At 34.9% G+C, this 16592-nt stretch overlaps 1 protein-coding gene across 21 annotated transcripts; it reads right to left on the bottom strand.

Moving 5' to 3' along the window:
- Positions 1-1650: 1650 nt before the first annotated feature.
- On the bottom strand, positions 1651-12559 carry LOC137733226 (disease resistance protein RGA2-like). 21 transcript variants are annotated; one of them, XM_088697866.1, is made up of 11 exons: positions 12207-12559; positions 11648-11690; positions 4540-7841; positions 4295-4355; positions 3897-4142; positions 3147-3635; positions 2870-3006; positions 2552-2587; positions 2346-2413; positions 2148-2258; positions 1651-2066 (listed from the first exon to the last, which is right to left on the bottom strand). In XM_088697866.1, the coding sequence occupies exon 3, from the start codon at positions 7709-7711 to the stop codon at positions 4541-4543; it is 3171 nt and encodes a 1056-aa protein (XP_088553992.1). In that variant the 5' UTR covers positions 7712-7841; positions 11648-11690; positions 12207-12559; the 3' UTR covers positions 1651-2066; positions 2148-2258; positions 2346-2413; positions 2552-2587; positions 2870-3006; positions 3147-3635; positions 3897-4142; positions 4295-4355; position 4540. The 21 variants fall into 21 exon arrangements, with proteins under 21 accessions (XP_088553992.1, XP_088553979.1, XP_088553990.1 ...); XM_088697853.1 differs by having other exon boundaries at positions 2517-2633; positions 3088-3635; XM_088697864.1 differs by having other exon boundaries at positions 2148-2413.
- Positions 12560-16592: the final 4033 nt, after the last annotated feature.

Here is a 16592-nt window from a genome sequence, read left to right on the forward strand (position 1 = left end):
TGGCATTGGCACCCTCGGGTGTTGGCCAGCACGTGCCTCCCCTGATATTTGAGGTTATCGAGGTTGGGGCGTGTCAGTTTGGTATCAGAGCATTCTTAGGGTCTTCTCCTACTCTAGTAGTGTGTTGGCCAACATTTGCCTACCCTGATATTTGGGTTATCGCGGTTGGGGCGTGTCAGCTTACCCTGCATTGCTCTCGAGTAGTCATCTTTAACTGTTGATATGTCTCAAATTTCTTCAACAAGTACCTTAGAACAGTTGATATGATGTTGGCTCTTTACACTGAAGATGCCAAGCATGGATGAGTCACTGAGAATCGATGTTTTGAAGGATCATTCAAAGGCAAATGTTGTGCACAACTTCTGCTATGCAAGAGGCTGAAGCACAATGATCAACGATAAGCCCACAAAAGTCAAGGTATTGCATTGACACGCATAAGAGAATTTGAAATCAGGGGCAGATACTTATCTGGGGGAGCATCCAAAACTAATCAAGATTTTAACAAGGCAACCGATATTTACATATGGCCATCCAAGGGGAGGTGTTATAAATAATATGTGGATGGCCCACATAAATAGTGTCGTTTGCCTATAAAATGAATGACAAGGAGGGGAGCATTGACACATACACAAAATCGGAAGGAAGAAACAGGAAGGAAGAGAGAAAAGAAAGAAGGAAAAGAGAGAGAAAGAAGAGGGAGAAAATAGTTAGAGTTATCTTTGTACTCTTATTATTCCATATTATAAATAAAAGCACCACTGTTGCCCCTAGGACGTACTCCAGTTGCACTGACTGTAGAGGAACCTTGTAAATATTGTGTCTTGTTTCATTTATTCCATTGCACACATACTGCCTATTTTACAACACAAATATCTAGTTGTGAATTATTTGTCCCCAATACTACAACGTAATAATATGCCGTCTTATATATTAGCGGGAGGGTTTATGTTTGACTTATGTATAAGACGGGTTCAATGTCAAATTATTAATTATTGTATCATCTTGTGGTTTAGTCCAAATTTTCTAACTTCTTTCACTCAATGAGAGTCTCAATGAGAGTAGAGACAATTGCATTGTGGTAAGAACTTAGGCCAACCAACGGCACTGAAAGTTGAAAAATTGGAAAAAGAAAAACCACGTGTCAAAATTCTCACCTCTCAAACCAAATTATGAGATGAGATCCAATACAAATTTCTGTGTATGCAGTCTGTAAACCGAGCCTGTAAACTGAGAGATTCTAACCATTCAAGAGAGAGAATGAGATCCGAATTGTTTAAATTTTTAGGTTTTTATGAAGTGGGTCATTGAAATATATGAATTGTAGATTAAAATTGAGTGATCTAAATCTCTTAATCCACAAACATCAAACACAAAGATCACTAGGGATCTCAATTCCCAAATTATAGTCGTTGCTTGGTTCCCTTTCCTGTTCTTTTTCGCTACTATTGTGTTCCCCCGGCACAACGTGGGATTTGGTTAATTTATATTATTGGTGTGGCTACAATTTAATTCTACTAAAACTGGAAACAAAAGCAGCAATAAGAACCCAAAGAAGGCCAAACTACAAGGTCGTCCTGAGTTTTTTGGCGCCGAGACAAACACTCAAAATACGTTTTTTTTTAATACACCAACATATATTAAAAAGATATATTTAAAGAGGGCTGGAACCCAGTCGAAGCTGGGGGGCTAGACCCTCACGCCCATTTTATATTACTTGAAGAAAAAATATACAACGGGAGGGACATAGTACCTAAACCCCGACGATCAAAAGCACAATAATATAAGCAGTCAACATGGCCATCACATATTGAATCCAAAAGGTTGGCGCCACGTTCACTGCAAATAATGTACAGAATATAACAAGATTACTACTAATAAATCTCATAACATTGAGTAAAAAGAATCATCTGAAGAAGATAAGGAATGCCTGATCAACAAATATGCTGGCCATTCTAAGATTTAGGAGTGATATGCTCCAAGTACGATACTGGACAGAAAAGAACGGCAGCTGCAACCAGTTCTGCTATCTCCGGTTGGGTGAGAGCAGCTAAAGACATGATTGTTCCCTAATAACAAGAATAAATTCAGTAAACACCAGAAGTAGCAGCAGGGGAAGAAAATGTGAAGTAGATGAAGAGTTGCAAGACCTGTGAATGTCCAACAACAAAGACTTTGGAGCTTGTTGTCGATTATATGTAGCGCGTCATTTCTGATGCATCAAATAAGGCCAATTCCTACCAACTCCAATCCCAAAAATCCTACAAGAAAGCATAAACCTTATTCTCTTATGATAAAGATGTGTGTCCATTACTCCAACGTGTTCCACACACAATTCCAACCCATACATCAAAACCTTCATCTGCAAGGACGAATCCCAGCGATTATTCTGGAGAATTTAAGATCCATGCATCACCTGGTTAAGATAAAAATAAAAAAGCCAGTAACCAAGTTCAATCGAGTTTGAAGCACATTAGAGCCTAATTTAAAATGTATCCCATGGATGTTCATCACTTTACCCAATAAGTTTCACGAAAGGAAATTTCAACAGAACCTGAAAACTTCAGATAAGGAAGCACCAAATAGCGAGCTAAACATTCAAATTTTGAAATAATCAACTTCGCCGGACCAATATGCTGAAAAAAATTGGAAGGAGTTAGAAAAGTAAGGCTTTTCACTAAGAGAGATTATATTCATACTCCAAATTACTTCTTCCACATCTTTTTAATTTTTTAATATTTTCTACGTACTACTAACACTGGATAGAAAAATATTAAAAAATTAAAAAAGTGTGAAAAAAATAATTTGAAATGTGTGAATATAATCGTCCTTTCATTCATCAAGTGTCCAGAAAATCAAATATTTTACTCACGGATCAGTTACACTCCCCACCAAAGCGATCTCATTAGTCCTTCACGTCTCAAACCAAACAGAAATTGCACTGACAAACACGACTTCTATTAGTCCTTCACATCTCAAACTCGTTAAGTACCCATCTTTCGTCCGAATCTGAAAAACAAGAAGTGAATTTAACAATCTGGGAATATCAAAGTTACTCACTTAATAATCACCAATTTAACAATTAAACACATAAATGGGTAATTTTAGCGAAATATTAGTAATCACTCTGTGCTCGGAGTAAAGAGTACCCAGAAGGCTCAATGGGCTACGCACAGAGGGACTGCAGCGGTGAACGATGGCAACCGATTATGTAAAATTCAGCCGTGTTTTGGGCAATTTCTGCAGCGATTTTGGAGGTCAAGAGGGCGATAAGGAAAGTTGCGAAGGAAGGGCACCGATCTGGAAGAAAGGCTCTGGTCGCCACTGTCGCGATTCGCGAAGGAAGAAGGCGAAGTGTTTTTGTTGTTGTTACAAACCTCTATATCTGCTACTAAAAAAATTATGGTGCCCCATAACAATTTGGGACCTGGACAGGTGCACTGTTTACAACGGCCCAAGGCCTGATTATTTGCCTCGTCGAAAATTTTAAGAATAGATGATGGAATCACTGGGATGTGATCACGGGCTGAAGATTTTAAGATGTCCTCTCATGCTTCCATGCAGCGCTGACACATATGATCAACTGTTGAAGCTCAACGACGAACATTGTGTATAAAATAAGCGACCATCCCACTACACTGCATGTTCAAAACCCAATTTAGAGCTCTTTCTAGTGAGATATTAATGCAAGAAACAAGGTACAAAACAAGCACAGTAAATAACAATGCAAGCAAACCAACAAAAGAAAATATGATGTGTTGAGTGAGAAAATCCACATTCAATACAATAAACCAGAGAAAAACAAAATAACTTGTATAACTGAAACGTGCAGATCAATCTGAATATCGTTCATCAATATCAGACATCTTGATAATATATTTATTGTTAATGAATCTCACATTGATGAAAGAAGCAACCTTGCATGAGCTTACGAGTAAGTTGAGCTACTCTTCATATTGTCAATTTGTTGCATGGTAGAACTCCAACTTTCTTCATTTATCACATCCAGAGAAATGAGTTACCTGTATAGGCAAAAGCTATATGGTTATTGGAATAGGATTCTCTCCCCTCTTTTTTCCCCTCCCCTCCCCTCCCCTCCTATTTGAACCTTCCTTCATCTCATCTGTTTCTTTTTTGAATCAGTTCTGCATATCCAAGAAAGTAAATTAAGAAGCAAAACCTAACCATAAAAATTTGAAGCCATATTATGTAGTTTGAAAATTTAAAATGAAAAAGTAAATTAAGAAGCAAAACCTAAACCCACCAAAATAATAATTGAATTGAATGAAGAACGTACAAATTGTCATCTTGCTGGTTGCTTGGTAGAGGCAGGAACTAAACTGTCACGGTAGTAGTACCTGAAGTAGACCAGTAGGGATAGGGTATCAGAAAAGAGTGGAAAAAAAAAGTGATGCAAAGGTAAAGAGAAGTTTTGAAGATCGCTCTCAAGGCAGTTTACCTGCCATGACAGTAATTTCTCTGCCATAATCTTCACAACACTGAATTAGCCAAATGTAAATTGAAACAAGTTAGAAAACGCACCTTAATAAATATCAATGTCTGGGATGTGAGCAATCTTGTGCCAGTCCTCACCTGTTTCTTTCTTGCATCTGAACCATAACATGAGGCACTCCCAAATTTTCAATGTACTTAAATAGGGGAGTCGACGAATCCCTTCTGGCAGTGATGCCAAATTAGGGCAATATCCAATTTGAAGCTTCTGAAGTGAAGTGAGATTGCTTATTTCTTCCGGTATTGATGCCAAATATGGGCAATTTTCAATTGAAAGCAATCGGAGTGATGTGAGGTTGCCCATCCCTTCCGACGTTATACATTCTAAATCCTCAATTCCATAAAGTGACATATAAGTTAATTTGGAGAGAGGAGGGGAAGAAGAAGAGGCAGAAACATCAACACCAACATCATGTGTAATATCAGACGCTCCTCTAACAAACAAGGAAGGAAGAACCTTCGAGCTGGTCCTATAGAGATCTATTCTATCCACATTTGGATACAGAGGCATGGAATTTATCATAGGACAATGCCTGATCGTCAATCCAGAAAGACAAGGAAACGAAGGGAGCGGGAATGACAGATTTTGCTTTGATGAAGAAGAAGCACTGTTATGAGAGTGCTCCCTCCACCATCCCTTCAGAACAGGGCAATATTCTACCCAGAGCTTCTCCAGGGAGGGAAAGAATGACACTCTCATCATCTCATCACTCATACTATTACCTCTCTCATTGTCTGATACGTACTCCAACTGTATCAACCGTGAAAGCTGAAGAAACTTAAGGGAAGGCAAATGATCCAAGGGTGGAAGATGTTGGCATCTATAACAGTTAGCCAATGTGAGATTAACAATATTTATGAGAGAAGACAACCAACTCGCAAACCTCACACCACCATAAAACCGCACGGACAACTTGTTTAGATTTGGATGGGGTTGCAATACTTCCAATGACATGCTAATATCCTTCTCATCAACTGCGTTTACATCTTCTCCACGTTTCCAGAATAAACCCAACGAACAGAGATGTTGTTTCTCCTTCAGAGTTGCACCACCATTTGATTCTGACATCACATCTTTCTTGTGCCTCAAATTTCTAATGTATAGCACTCCCCTTAATTCATTAAGCCTCGCCAGTTCACCAAGGCCAGCATTGTCTCCCAACATGGAATTGTCTGTACTCAAAGCAAATCTACCCAATGTACGAAGACCAGTCAATTCACCTAATCCACGGGGAATTTGAGTCAATTTATTACAGCCTATCAAGTTGAAATGCCTTAAGTTGATCATCTTCCCAATGCCACTGGGTAGTTCCACAAGATGCTTACAACCAGAGAGATCTAGTGTTTCCAAAATTTGAAGTTCAACTATCCAATCTGGGAGTCTCTTGATGGGATTATGACTAAGATCAAGATATCTCAAATGTTTCATTTTTCTAAGACAACTAGGTAATGTTGTCATTCGTATTACATTGAGACTCAATATACGCAATGACTTAAAATTTGAGACAATTGTAGAACAAAATGAATTACATAATGACTCCTCAACAGCAGTCGAAAATTCTTGGCGAGGAAAAAGAAAAGTTCTTATCTTATTTGCTTTTAGCAAGGATGTTGGCAATTTCCAATTCGACAAATCAACATGAAAATTGAAAGACAGATGGCGAAGCTTTTCAGAAAAATTCTTTTGATTCGGATCAACTATGGCACTTCTAGACCCCGACACTAAGATTGCAAGTTCATTCATGAGATCATGCATCTTACAACTTTTTATTATACCAGACGCATCTTTTTCTTCATCTTGAAAAAAGGATCTCCGCAACAATTCCATGAAATATTCATATGCAACGTCCTCCAAACACTCGTTTTCGTTGGATGGTGTAATTAACCCTTGCGCCACCCAAAGTTGAATCAATCTCGGCACATAGATCTCATAATCAAGTGGAAACAAGTTACAGTAAGCAAAACAATGCTTCAAATGTGATGGGAGCACATCATAACTTAGTTTAAGTGTTGGTAAAATATCATTTTCTTCTTGACTTATTTTTGAAAGTTTCTTATCTTTGAAATTCAACCATTCTGATTCGTGATGCTTGGTGCACAACATCCCACATACTGTCCTTATAGCGAGTGGAACTCCTTGACATTTTCTTGCAACTTCCTTCCCAATTGCCTTAATTGTTGAATTCTCTGGCTCTTTTCCATCTTTAAAAGCCATTTCCTTAAATAAAGACCAACTTTGCTCTTCATTCAAACCCCTTAAGGTGTATGGTTTAGTTGTGTCTGATATCTTCGCAACAGTTTCACTACGAGTAGTTATTAGTATTCTACTATTTTTTCCACCACCCATTAACAAGTACTTAAAACTGAGCCATTTTTCTCGATTCTCATTCCACATATCATCCAACACAAGTAGGTATTTCTTTCCATCCACTTTTTCTCTAAGATCATTTTGCAGCTGATCCATATCAAGCTTGTCAGCTTTTAGGATTTTCTTAGCCAGTATATCCAAATCAAATACATTTGAGACACACGCCCATATTTTCAACTCAAAATGATTTTGAATCACCTCATCATTGAATATGAGTTGGGCAAGTGCTGTTTTCCCCAATCCTCCAAATCCAACTATGGAAATGGTTGACACGTTCTCAGTTGAGATGGGATCCAGCAAAAGTTGGATAATTGCCTTTTTATCTTCATCTCTCCCTATAATATTTTCCTTCCGGACAAATGAGTGGGTGACCCTCTCTCTAATTATAAATCGTGTATCTTGACGATTTACTTCTAAGTGAAAGGTTCTACGAGATGCAATCTCACAAAACCTCTTATTGATATCTTTTATCTTATGACCCATCTTTAGCCCCAAAGCAAGTTGATTTGAACTAGAGAATAAGAGGCGTACCTTCTTTGAAACCTCAGTATTGCCACGCATCATTTGTCTCCGCTGAGCTTCAATATCAAACTCATCCAACACGTCATCGGCTTCATAAACTGCATCTTCTACGCTTTCGAGCCACAGTTTGACTTCATTGATGGCTTGCTTTTGCTCAGCGTCAAGAAGAACAGCTTGGAATCCGGCAACTGTTTCCTGGAGCTTGTGGAGCTCATCTTGGACACCCCAAATCAATCCAATCTCTTGGAAAGCAAGGGAGCCTAGCCTCTCAATGATCCCTCCCACAACGTTGTAGAGAATTCGTTCCGCCATTACTTGGATTCAGGAAAAGTAAAAGCACTAGTGAATTAAAGTAGAAGCTTGTAAAGGACAATATAGTATTGCGTGAAAGATGACTCGTCCCTGCTCGTCTTTATATGCCCCTCTCACCCAACCACTCGTTCTTCCACGTATAAAAAAAAAGACTTGTCACAATGTCACAAATGGCGGCTTGGTGGGACTAGCCTTGGTCCTTAACGTTATGTTGTATTTTTATTTGTGTCATGGGTTCTTCCACGTATAAAAACAATAAAAACAAAGACTTGCCACAATGTCGTAAATGGCGGCTCGATCCTTGACGTTATGTTGTATTTTTATTTCTGTCATGGGTTCTTCCACGTATAAAAACAATAAAAACAAAGACTTGTCACTATGTCGCAAATGACGGTTTGGTCCTTAACGTTATGTTGTATTTTTATTTGTGTCATAGGTTCTTCCATGTATAAAAACAAAGACTTGTCACATTGTCATTAATGGCGGCTCGGTCCTTAACGTTATGCTGTATTTTAAAAACTCAATAGAAAACTGTGTCCGTATGCAGGAGCAAAAATCCAACTATAGAACATGTTCTAAAAATATATAACTCCCAAAATATAAACGCATAGAAATCCAAACTAATACTATTTACACAAAGATAATGAAGGCTGTATAGATAATGTAATGAATATTTTTTTACAGGCCAATGTCTACATTTATACATTTTATACAAAAAAAACATTAGCAAACACTTTATTATTGACATACGGAAAAGGTTAATCTGATATTTCCCCTTGGCAATCATCCTAATTCTCGATTCACATCAGTAGTTGCAGATAAAAGATTTGAAAACATTAGATTGTCCTTGTACACAAAAAATTGGGGAACTGATCTTACAATGTCCTATTCACATGCAAAAGATATGGAGAAGCATTGTTCTGGTTCAAACAACAGATGATAACATTGTACGTTTGTAATCGATCTCATTCCAGCAATAAGAATAGAAAATGCTTTTGTAATCGGAAGAAACTTGCTGCTAATAGTAAGAAAAACTTTCAGACTAATTTTCTAAAAGCTTGTTGCTTCCTCTGAATGTTTTTTAGACTACTAGCAGCAAGTTTCTTCTGATAACAAAAATATTTTCTTTTCTTATTGCCAGAATGTGATTGATTACAAACGTACATAGACATCTCTTTTATAGAGATTTTACACAACAACATAAAACATAAGTGTTCAAAAGTCTTTACTTTCACACACATTTAGACTTTTTTTTTACACATCTTTAGACTTTTTCACACACATACTTTTAGACTTTTGTTCACACCTTTAGACTTTTATATATACCTTTAGATCATCTCCAACCTTGAGCTAAAACCTAAAATTTTTAGCTCATAAACAGCTTTTCTGCTCCAACCCTTCAGGCCTAAAATTTAACCCCAGATTATTAAAGAATGAATTTAGGCTATTTTTTTCTTTCTTAAAGTAACTTTTTTAAAAGAAAAAATTATGTAGACTATTATAATTTAATTTTATGAACATTTTAACCTAAAAATATTTAGATTCTGACAAATATTGAAAAATCACAAACCGACACCATGAAACTTGTTAAACACTATGAAAAAATATGAAACACATAAAAGATATTTTTTTAATTACTTTAGCTGTTAGATTTAAATTTGAACCGTTATTTTTTATTATTATTATTATTTTTCCTTTGAATTTCTTCAAATTAGATCTTAACCATTAGATTCAATGAATTTATAAATATAAAACTAAATAAAATACACATATATGGTGGGACAACTCTACTAATCTTGGACTAAATCCTAGGTTATATCTGGCTTTTTTTTAAGTTTTAGCTTTTAACCCACACATTTAACATGAGTTGAGTTAGATTTGGTGGGAAATAAAACCTAAAAAATAGCATTTAGCCGAAAATTGAGTTTGGTCTTAGACGCAAACTAAGGGGCACTTGCTTTTGTAGTTTTTCGCTATTTTTATAATTTATGGGTCATGATCTGTGACCGGTGCACTCAATTTTTTTTAGGGAAAATTGCTCATCAAGGTGAGCAACTTTGTTACGTGTCCGAGATTGCATGCATTTTAAAGGCAATGCAACCAACGATGCCTGCATAATTAAAGTAATCCCGGAGAAGAAAATACCTAGGATGCCTGCATCATTAAAGTAATCCCAAAGAAGAAAATTAAAGTAGCTTTATTATGTGCTATTAATTCAAAATAATTGTAGGTGTCAAAAGTTAATGATGTAGTGGGAGCTGGTGATTTTGTTTTTATGCAGACAAAACTTAACAAAAAAAAAACTTAATTAAGACTTGAGGGCTAAAACATTGTTCAAGTTTCAGTTTTATCACTTCCTGGAACCAAATAGTGTAGATGCACTGTGAAAGTATGTTGGTTTATTTGTTAATTATTGAGAGGTTCAGGATAACCCACCAAGGTGAAACACGTTTGGATAATTTGTTAATTATTTGAGGGGCTCAGGGTAACCCACCAACGTAGAAAATGAAGCAAAGGTGTTGATTACGTTGGAGTATCTAGCTGTCCTTTTGTATTTTTTTGGGTTAAACTAACTTTAATGGTGGGCTAAAAGCCAAATTACCCCTCAAAATTTCCCCCAAAACCCAATCCAACCCAAGGGAAAAATTTGGGCTAAATGCCAAATGCTAAACCAAGGCCAAATTCCCCCCAAAATTTAGCCCAGAAATCAGAGTGGACTCCACTCAATATTTATCGGAATTAAATTTTTTTTAAATTAAAATGTTTATAAAATTAATTTACGATAGTCTACATATTTATATTTTTTTAAAATTCAATTTAACAAAAAAAAAAACCTAAATTCATTCTTTAATAATCCCGGGTTAAAATTTTATGTTAGAACGGTTGAAGTAGAAAAACTGTTTTTGGGCTAAAAGTTAAATTTTTCGGGCTAAAATATTTACTTTTAGCCCAGCCATTAGAGATAGCCTTAGTGGGATGTCTAGGATTTGGACAAAAGTTGGCTTTATGTCTTGTTATAAATCTCTTTCGGACTACTTAGCCTTTTTAACCACTGGTCTTTTTCCTTGCTTTGTTTATGGCCTTTTCATGGGACGAGACTGCTTTTTAGCCTCCTTTGTTGTACATCCCATGGTAATTCAACTTAAATTGTAAAGAGAGAGGATTTATAAAAAGAAAAAAGAAAGAAACCAAACCTTGAACCATGACATATAACAAATCAATAATGTTATTCTTACCATAATTTTATACCATATTTTTTTACCATCTTAAGTAGATGAGTTGGACAGTCACATCATCTAAATTAATTAGCATTTAATCAAAATGTTAATCAATAATTAATAAAAAGATTATTGATTAAATGATGATTGTAGTATACGAGGAGTCTCCATCTTCCACCTAAGATTATTTAAGTGTTTTAACTAATAAAAAAATTGAAATCAAATGATGTAACTTATTCAACTTATCTACCATCTAAGATGGTAAAAAAATATAGTATAAAATTATGGTAAGAATATCATTACTCATAACAAATAGATTAACCCATACCCATGCACAACAAGTCAATAAATTCAGTAAATACTGAAGGCAAAGAGTAAATTCAAACAATTGAGAAACATACATGAAGTAACACATGGAGAAAAAGTAAAAAAAAAAAGATTGAGTAAAAACGAAGGAAAAAATAAATGCAAACAATTGAAAAAAAATATATATACAACGGCTAGAAGCATGCAGAGAGAAGAGGTAAAAATCCCAAACTTATTTGATTATCTTGAAAACCCACCAGATTCTTCTCACAGTTCAAAATCCAAATAACCACTTAAAATCCATAAAATTACAATGAAATCAATACCAGAATGCACCAAACAACAGTAAAAAAAAAAATGCAGTAACGGCAGGGATGAATTCAACAGCCCAAATAAGCAAAAAGATTCATACCTCAATTGAATTTTGAACTTGATTCTCGCTTAAAAATCTTAATCTACAAAACCAAATTAGTAGTATTAATAATAAAGAAACACGATAATGTAGCAAACAACATTGAAAAATAAAATCTAGTAAAGGTAAAGATCAATTCAACAATCCAAATAAGCGGAAGCATTCATATGAACTGAATTTACAAGTTGATTTTGTCCCTTAAAAATTCTGATCTACAAAACCAAATCAATCTTATTAACACTGATAATTTAAGATTTGATATGAAAAATAAATCTATAATACATGCCTTAAAATACGTTAGAAGCTCAATTAATACAAAGAAGGAAACAGTACCACACCAAACAATTACATCGACGCCATGCCTCATGACTTGACAAAATAAAAATTTTCAAAACAGATTGAAAGCAAGTAAAATTAAACTTTAAAGGTTGCACACAAAACCCTCAAAAATCACTATTTCCTCCAAATGAAAAGACAACCAAATTATCTAGTTATAACTAGGATCTAAACACAGAAACAAAACCCTCTAAATAAATAAAAAAATGCTATCCTTTTTCACCTCTAACTCCAACCAATGCCGCCGCTGCCATCTTTCTCTCTCTAACGATTATAAAACACACCTCAACTAAATAAGATCAGTTCGGCAGTGATCTGAATGCAGGTTGCGACGAAAGGGGTGGAAATCAGCCAAAATTTTGGCCAGAACCCGGAAATGCCAGACGGAAAAAAGCACAAACAGTGTGGATAGATGTAGAACGACCTAGAAGCAGATACTTTACAGCAACAATTAACTTGTCCAGCGATTTTAAACGCAAGAAATTTACTCAGATAATTTGGATGGAAAAGATGAGAAGGTTGTGGAGATGGAAACTGCAGAGAACACAGGGTTTGAGAGGGACCAAAACAGGCAGAAAAGGCCACGAAAATAAAGAGAGAAACAAATCAAATTGAAAACGACACCAAAGAAACAGTAAAACAGATGATCAGTAAAACAGATGATTGACCTTATCATAGGTATGACTTATACGAGGAAAGTGACGTTCGCCTGTGGATTTGGATCCTCTTCGAATCCCCTCTCTGGGGATCCGAAGATTAAGACACAAGGACCGTTCATCAAAAATTGTGTGATCATAATTAAATATTTTTTTACGTAAAACAAGATTATTTTATCTTTAAAAATATAAAAAATATTTAATTGTGACCATACGATCTTTGATATACGAGTATCTTGATCCCCGATTCCCTAAGAGTGGATCTGGAAAGGATCCAAATCCTCATCTGGAAGTTCTGCTGATCGAGGATGATGAAAATTATTATATTCTTTTTAATGCCAATCATTCATATATTCATTCATGATCTTCGAAGCCATTGGTTGAAAATTTTACTGACAGTGACAGAAAGGCTAAATGAAAAAAAGGAAGACTTTTCCTTTGCTCTAGAAACAGTTTCCCATGCTCAATAAACAGATCCTCATCAGAAGAGTGAGAGAGGGATTTGGTATTTTGCCAAATATATAAGAATTAGTAGTAGAAAATAAAATAAAATAAGAAGGGGAAAGGGATATTGGGAAGGAGAAAGAAGATGTGGGCCTGAAGTAGCGGCGGCACTTGGTCACGTCCAGGTATGTAAACCAATCTGTTCGTCATGGTTTTGAAAATTTTCAGCCATTGTATCCTTTTTTTTCCAGGGACTAATATAAAAGATTAAAACACAAAAATCATAGGCTAAAAGCGTACAAGAAATTCAACGTAGAGAAAAAAATCCAAAAGGAATTGCAAAAGCCTTATTTGAGAAGCAAATCCGGATCTCAATTAATGCATCAATTTATACTAGCAAAAGTTCATCATGTGTTGTCATCCAGTTGGCCAAGGTATGTCATTCATTGCATAGAGGAGGAAAGAATTATTCCGAATATACTATTATGTAAATAATATATTGGGATTATCTTGTAGTGTCGTTCATCATTGGATGGGATTCTGATTCATTGCTTAGTTGAGTTAGTCTTCAATTAGAAAAGTTTAAAGATAAGTTTTAGTGATGAATTCTATCTTTAATGCCTTTGAATTTCTCTTTGTCATGGGCATAAGTGCTTGATGAGGTTATGGTCAGCAACTTAAGTTTTCAAGAGTGTTGAATTGTGCGTGGATTAAATGTGGGTTTCACCAATTAATGAAGGCATTCTCGTAATTCTCTAGTCGAAGTTCACATGTCAGCTCCAGAATATTTACACAATACTGATCCTTGCCCTTTTCAATTTTATTTATTTTCTACATTTTTTTTGTTAAATTTTTTTCCCCTTACCATAACACCAAACTATCATCTACATGTTCTATAAATTGTATTTTCAGTCTTATCATCCACGTTTAAACACTTGAAAACAATATAAATCTAAAGAAATGTGAATCTAACAGTGGTTACTCAAGTAAAGTAAAGTAGGAAAAAAATTCAAAGAAAAAACGAATAAATAAATTAGAATAGAATAAGATCGGTATATTATTACCGAATGTCACTAAATTAGATCGCTGTATTAGTACCGACTATTTCGGATATTGTCGCTATTATGGTACCGATCATCTCTTTTCAAAACTTTTTTTATTTTCTATTTTTTAATTTTTAAGAAAATTTTCTTTTATTTCCCTTACAGTAACAACAATTTCTTCAAAATAATTGTTTTGTGAAAAATCTATTATAGTTCGATAAAAACTTGAAATCAACGATATAAAACCTAGTACGAAGATATTTGAATTTATAAAGTAACATATAAAAAAAACCCAAAGAAAAAATACAAAAAGTAAATAAATAAATTGGAATAGGAAAAGATCAGTACCACGCTATCGATCCTCACCCAGTCGTGCAGCTAGCGTCATAGTGTTATTCTCCTTGAATATTCAGTAAGTTCATACCGACCCTTCCCTTTTCATTTTATTTATTTATTATTTATTTGGTTTTTTTATTTTTGTTTTTTTTTTATTTTTTATTTTGCTCTGCTTTTCTTTCTCTTAGCATGACACCAAATTTGTGACATTCCACATCGCTCAAGAGAGTGATCCTTATTTGTATATTCCTATCCTTACCTAGTGCGAGACCTTTTGGGAGCTCACTGGCTTTGGGTTCCATTGGAACTCCGAAGTTAAGCGTGAAGGAGGCCAGAGCATCCCATGATGGGTGACCCACTGGGAAGTTGCTCGTGAGTTCCCAAAAACAAAACCGTGAGGGAATGATAAGCCGAAAGCGGACAATATCGTGCTACGGTGGTGGAGCGGGTCCGGGAAGTAATTCCGTCCTGGGCGGGGATGTGACAAAATTATTGTCTTCATGTTCTACCAAAAGTATTTTTCGATACAAAATATAATTATAATTCATGTTTAAACACTCCAATTCAAAGATAATAAAACCTAAGGGGTATGTTAATTGAGATTTTTAGGGATTTTAATGGATTATAAATCCATATATTTTGATAGAGTTTAATTGGCTTCTAGAGATTCTATGTAAAATTTTGAGTGAACTCGCTCAAATTCTCAAGGGAGAGATGTGAGATTTGAGAATGCTTAAAACATATTACGAAATCAATCAAATTCCCTTGAATTCATGACTTTTTAAAACCCTTTAAAATCAATTTCTAATTGAATACACTTGGAATGTTATAAGCACCTTTAAAATTCTAATTGAATACGCTTGAATTTGTAAAAAGAAATAAAATATCTCAAAATCTCAATTGAATACACCCTGAATCTAAAAATATTTAAAATCGAACAGTGGTTACTCAATAAAGTAACGTAGGAAAAACAAAGGAAAAAATAAAAAATAAAAATAATAATCATAATAATAATATGAGACGATTGGTAAAACGCTACCAATTCTAGCATGGACGTTTTTTTGTTCGAGTTCCATTTAGCAGCCGGAACAGTAATAACATTTTTTTTTTAACAAACAATATTATCTACACTAAAAGGAAGCGGGTAGGCTTAACCTCAAAATGGGTTAGCAATAATGTGGTTCAAATTTGTCATTGGTGAGAATCGCTCGAACGTAAAACCTCTCACTTACAAGCGAAGAAGAATACTACTAGACTGTAGTACTACAGTAACAAACACTTACGTAGAAAGAAATTTAGAGTCCCTAACCAGCCTCAATCAGGCCAATTAGCTTCCATATGTTCATTTGAACATCCGGATATTAATGTTGATTAGTTTATTATGCGATTATACAACCTAACCGTCAGTCTATTTAAACTTTGATCTTGCTTAGCAAGGAATCCGTAAATTCATATTAATTCTCGAAAATGTGCGACGCTTGGAGCGTACATCTAATCTTCGTCCCAAGTTGAATTTGTGTTCTTCAAGTTAATCATAATCTATATATATATAAAGTGAGAAGGTAAAAATGGGGAAGCATTCAAAATGGCAAGAAATGCCCCTTCCTAATTAAGAATTTCAAAACAAAACAATTTAATTAATAAGGGTAAAATGGTAAACTACATCATTTTGAAGATTACAAATAAAGCACCCACTACTTGGGTAATTACTTAATAAAATTAATACTAATATTTGACAAAAAAAAATACTAATACATAAACATAATAAATAAAGCACCCACTACTTGGGTAATTACATAATAATTTAAGTTTCTAAAGCAACGACACAAGTCACACAAGTTAACGTACAAGTCGGATCAATATAGAAAGACATCTATATTCTAATTTTCACCGTTAGCAAAGCAGGGAAAACAGAAATAAAATAGGAAAAAAATAATAACTAATTCATGATGATTGTTCTTACCAATTTGAGTTGAAATTGAGCGCACTCCCAAAGGTACTTGCTCCCTGAGCACCAAACCAAGTAATTTGGTTGTTGAAATGAGAAGCAACAAAAAATGAAATTAAAAAAGGACACTTAGATCTGCCTAAGTTGCGATTCTCAATTAGACAGATAACTTTTATTTTGTA

This window comes from Pyrus communis, chromosome 7 (assembly GCF_041283825.1).
Source record: "Pyrus communis isolate YQ-2024b chromosome 7, ASM4128382v1, whole genome shotgun sequence".
NCBI classification, from domain to species: domain Eukaryota; kingdom Viridiplantae; phylum Streptophyta; class Magnoliopsida; order Rosales; family Rosaceae; genus Pyrus; species Pyrus communis.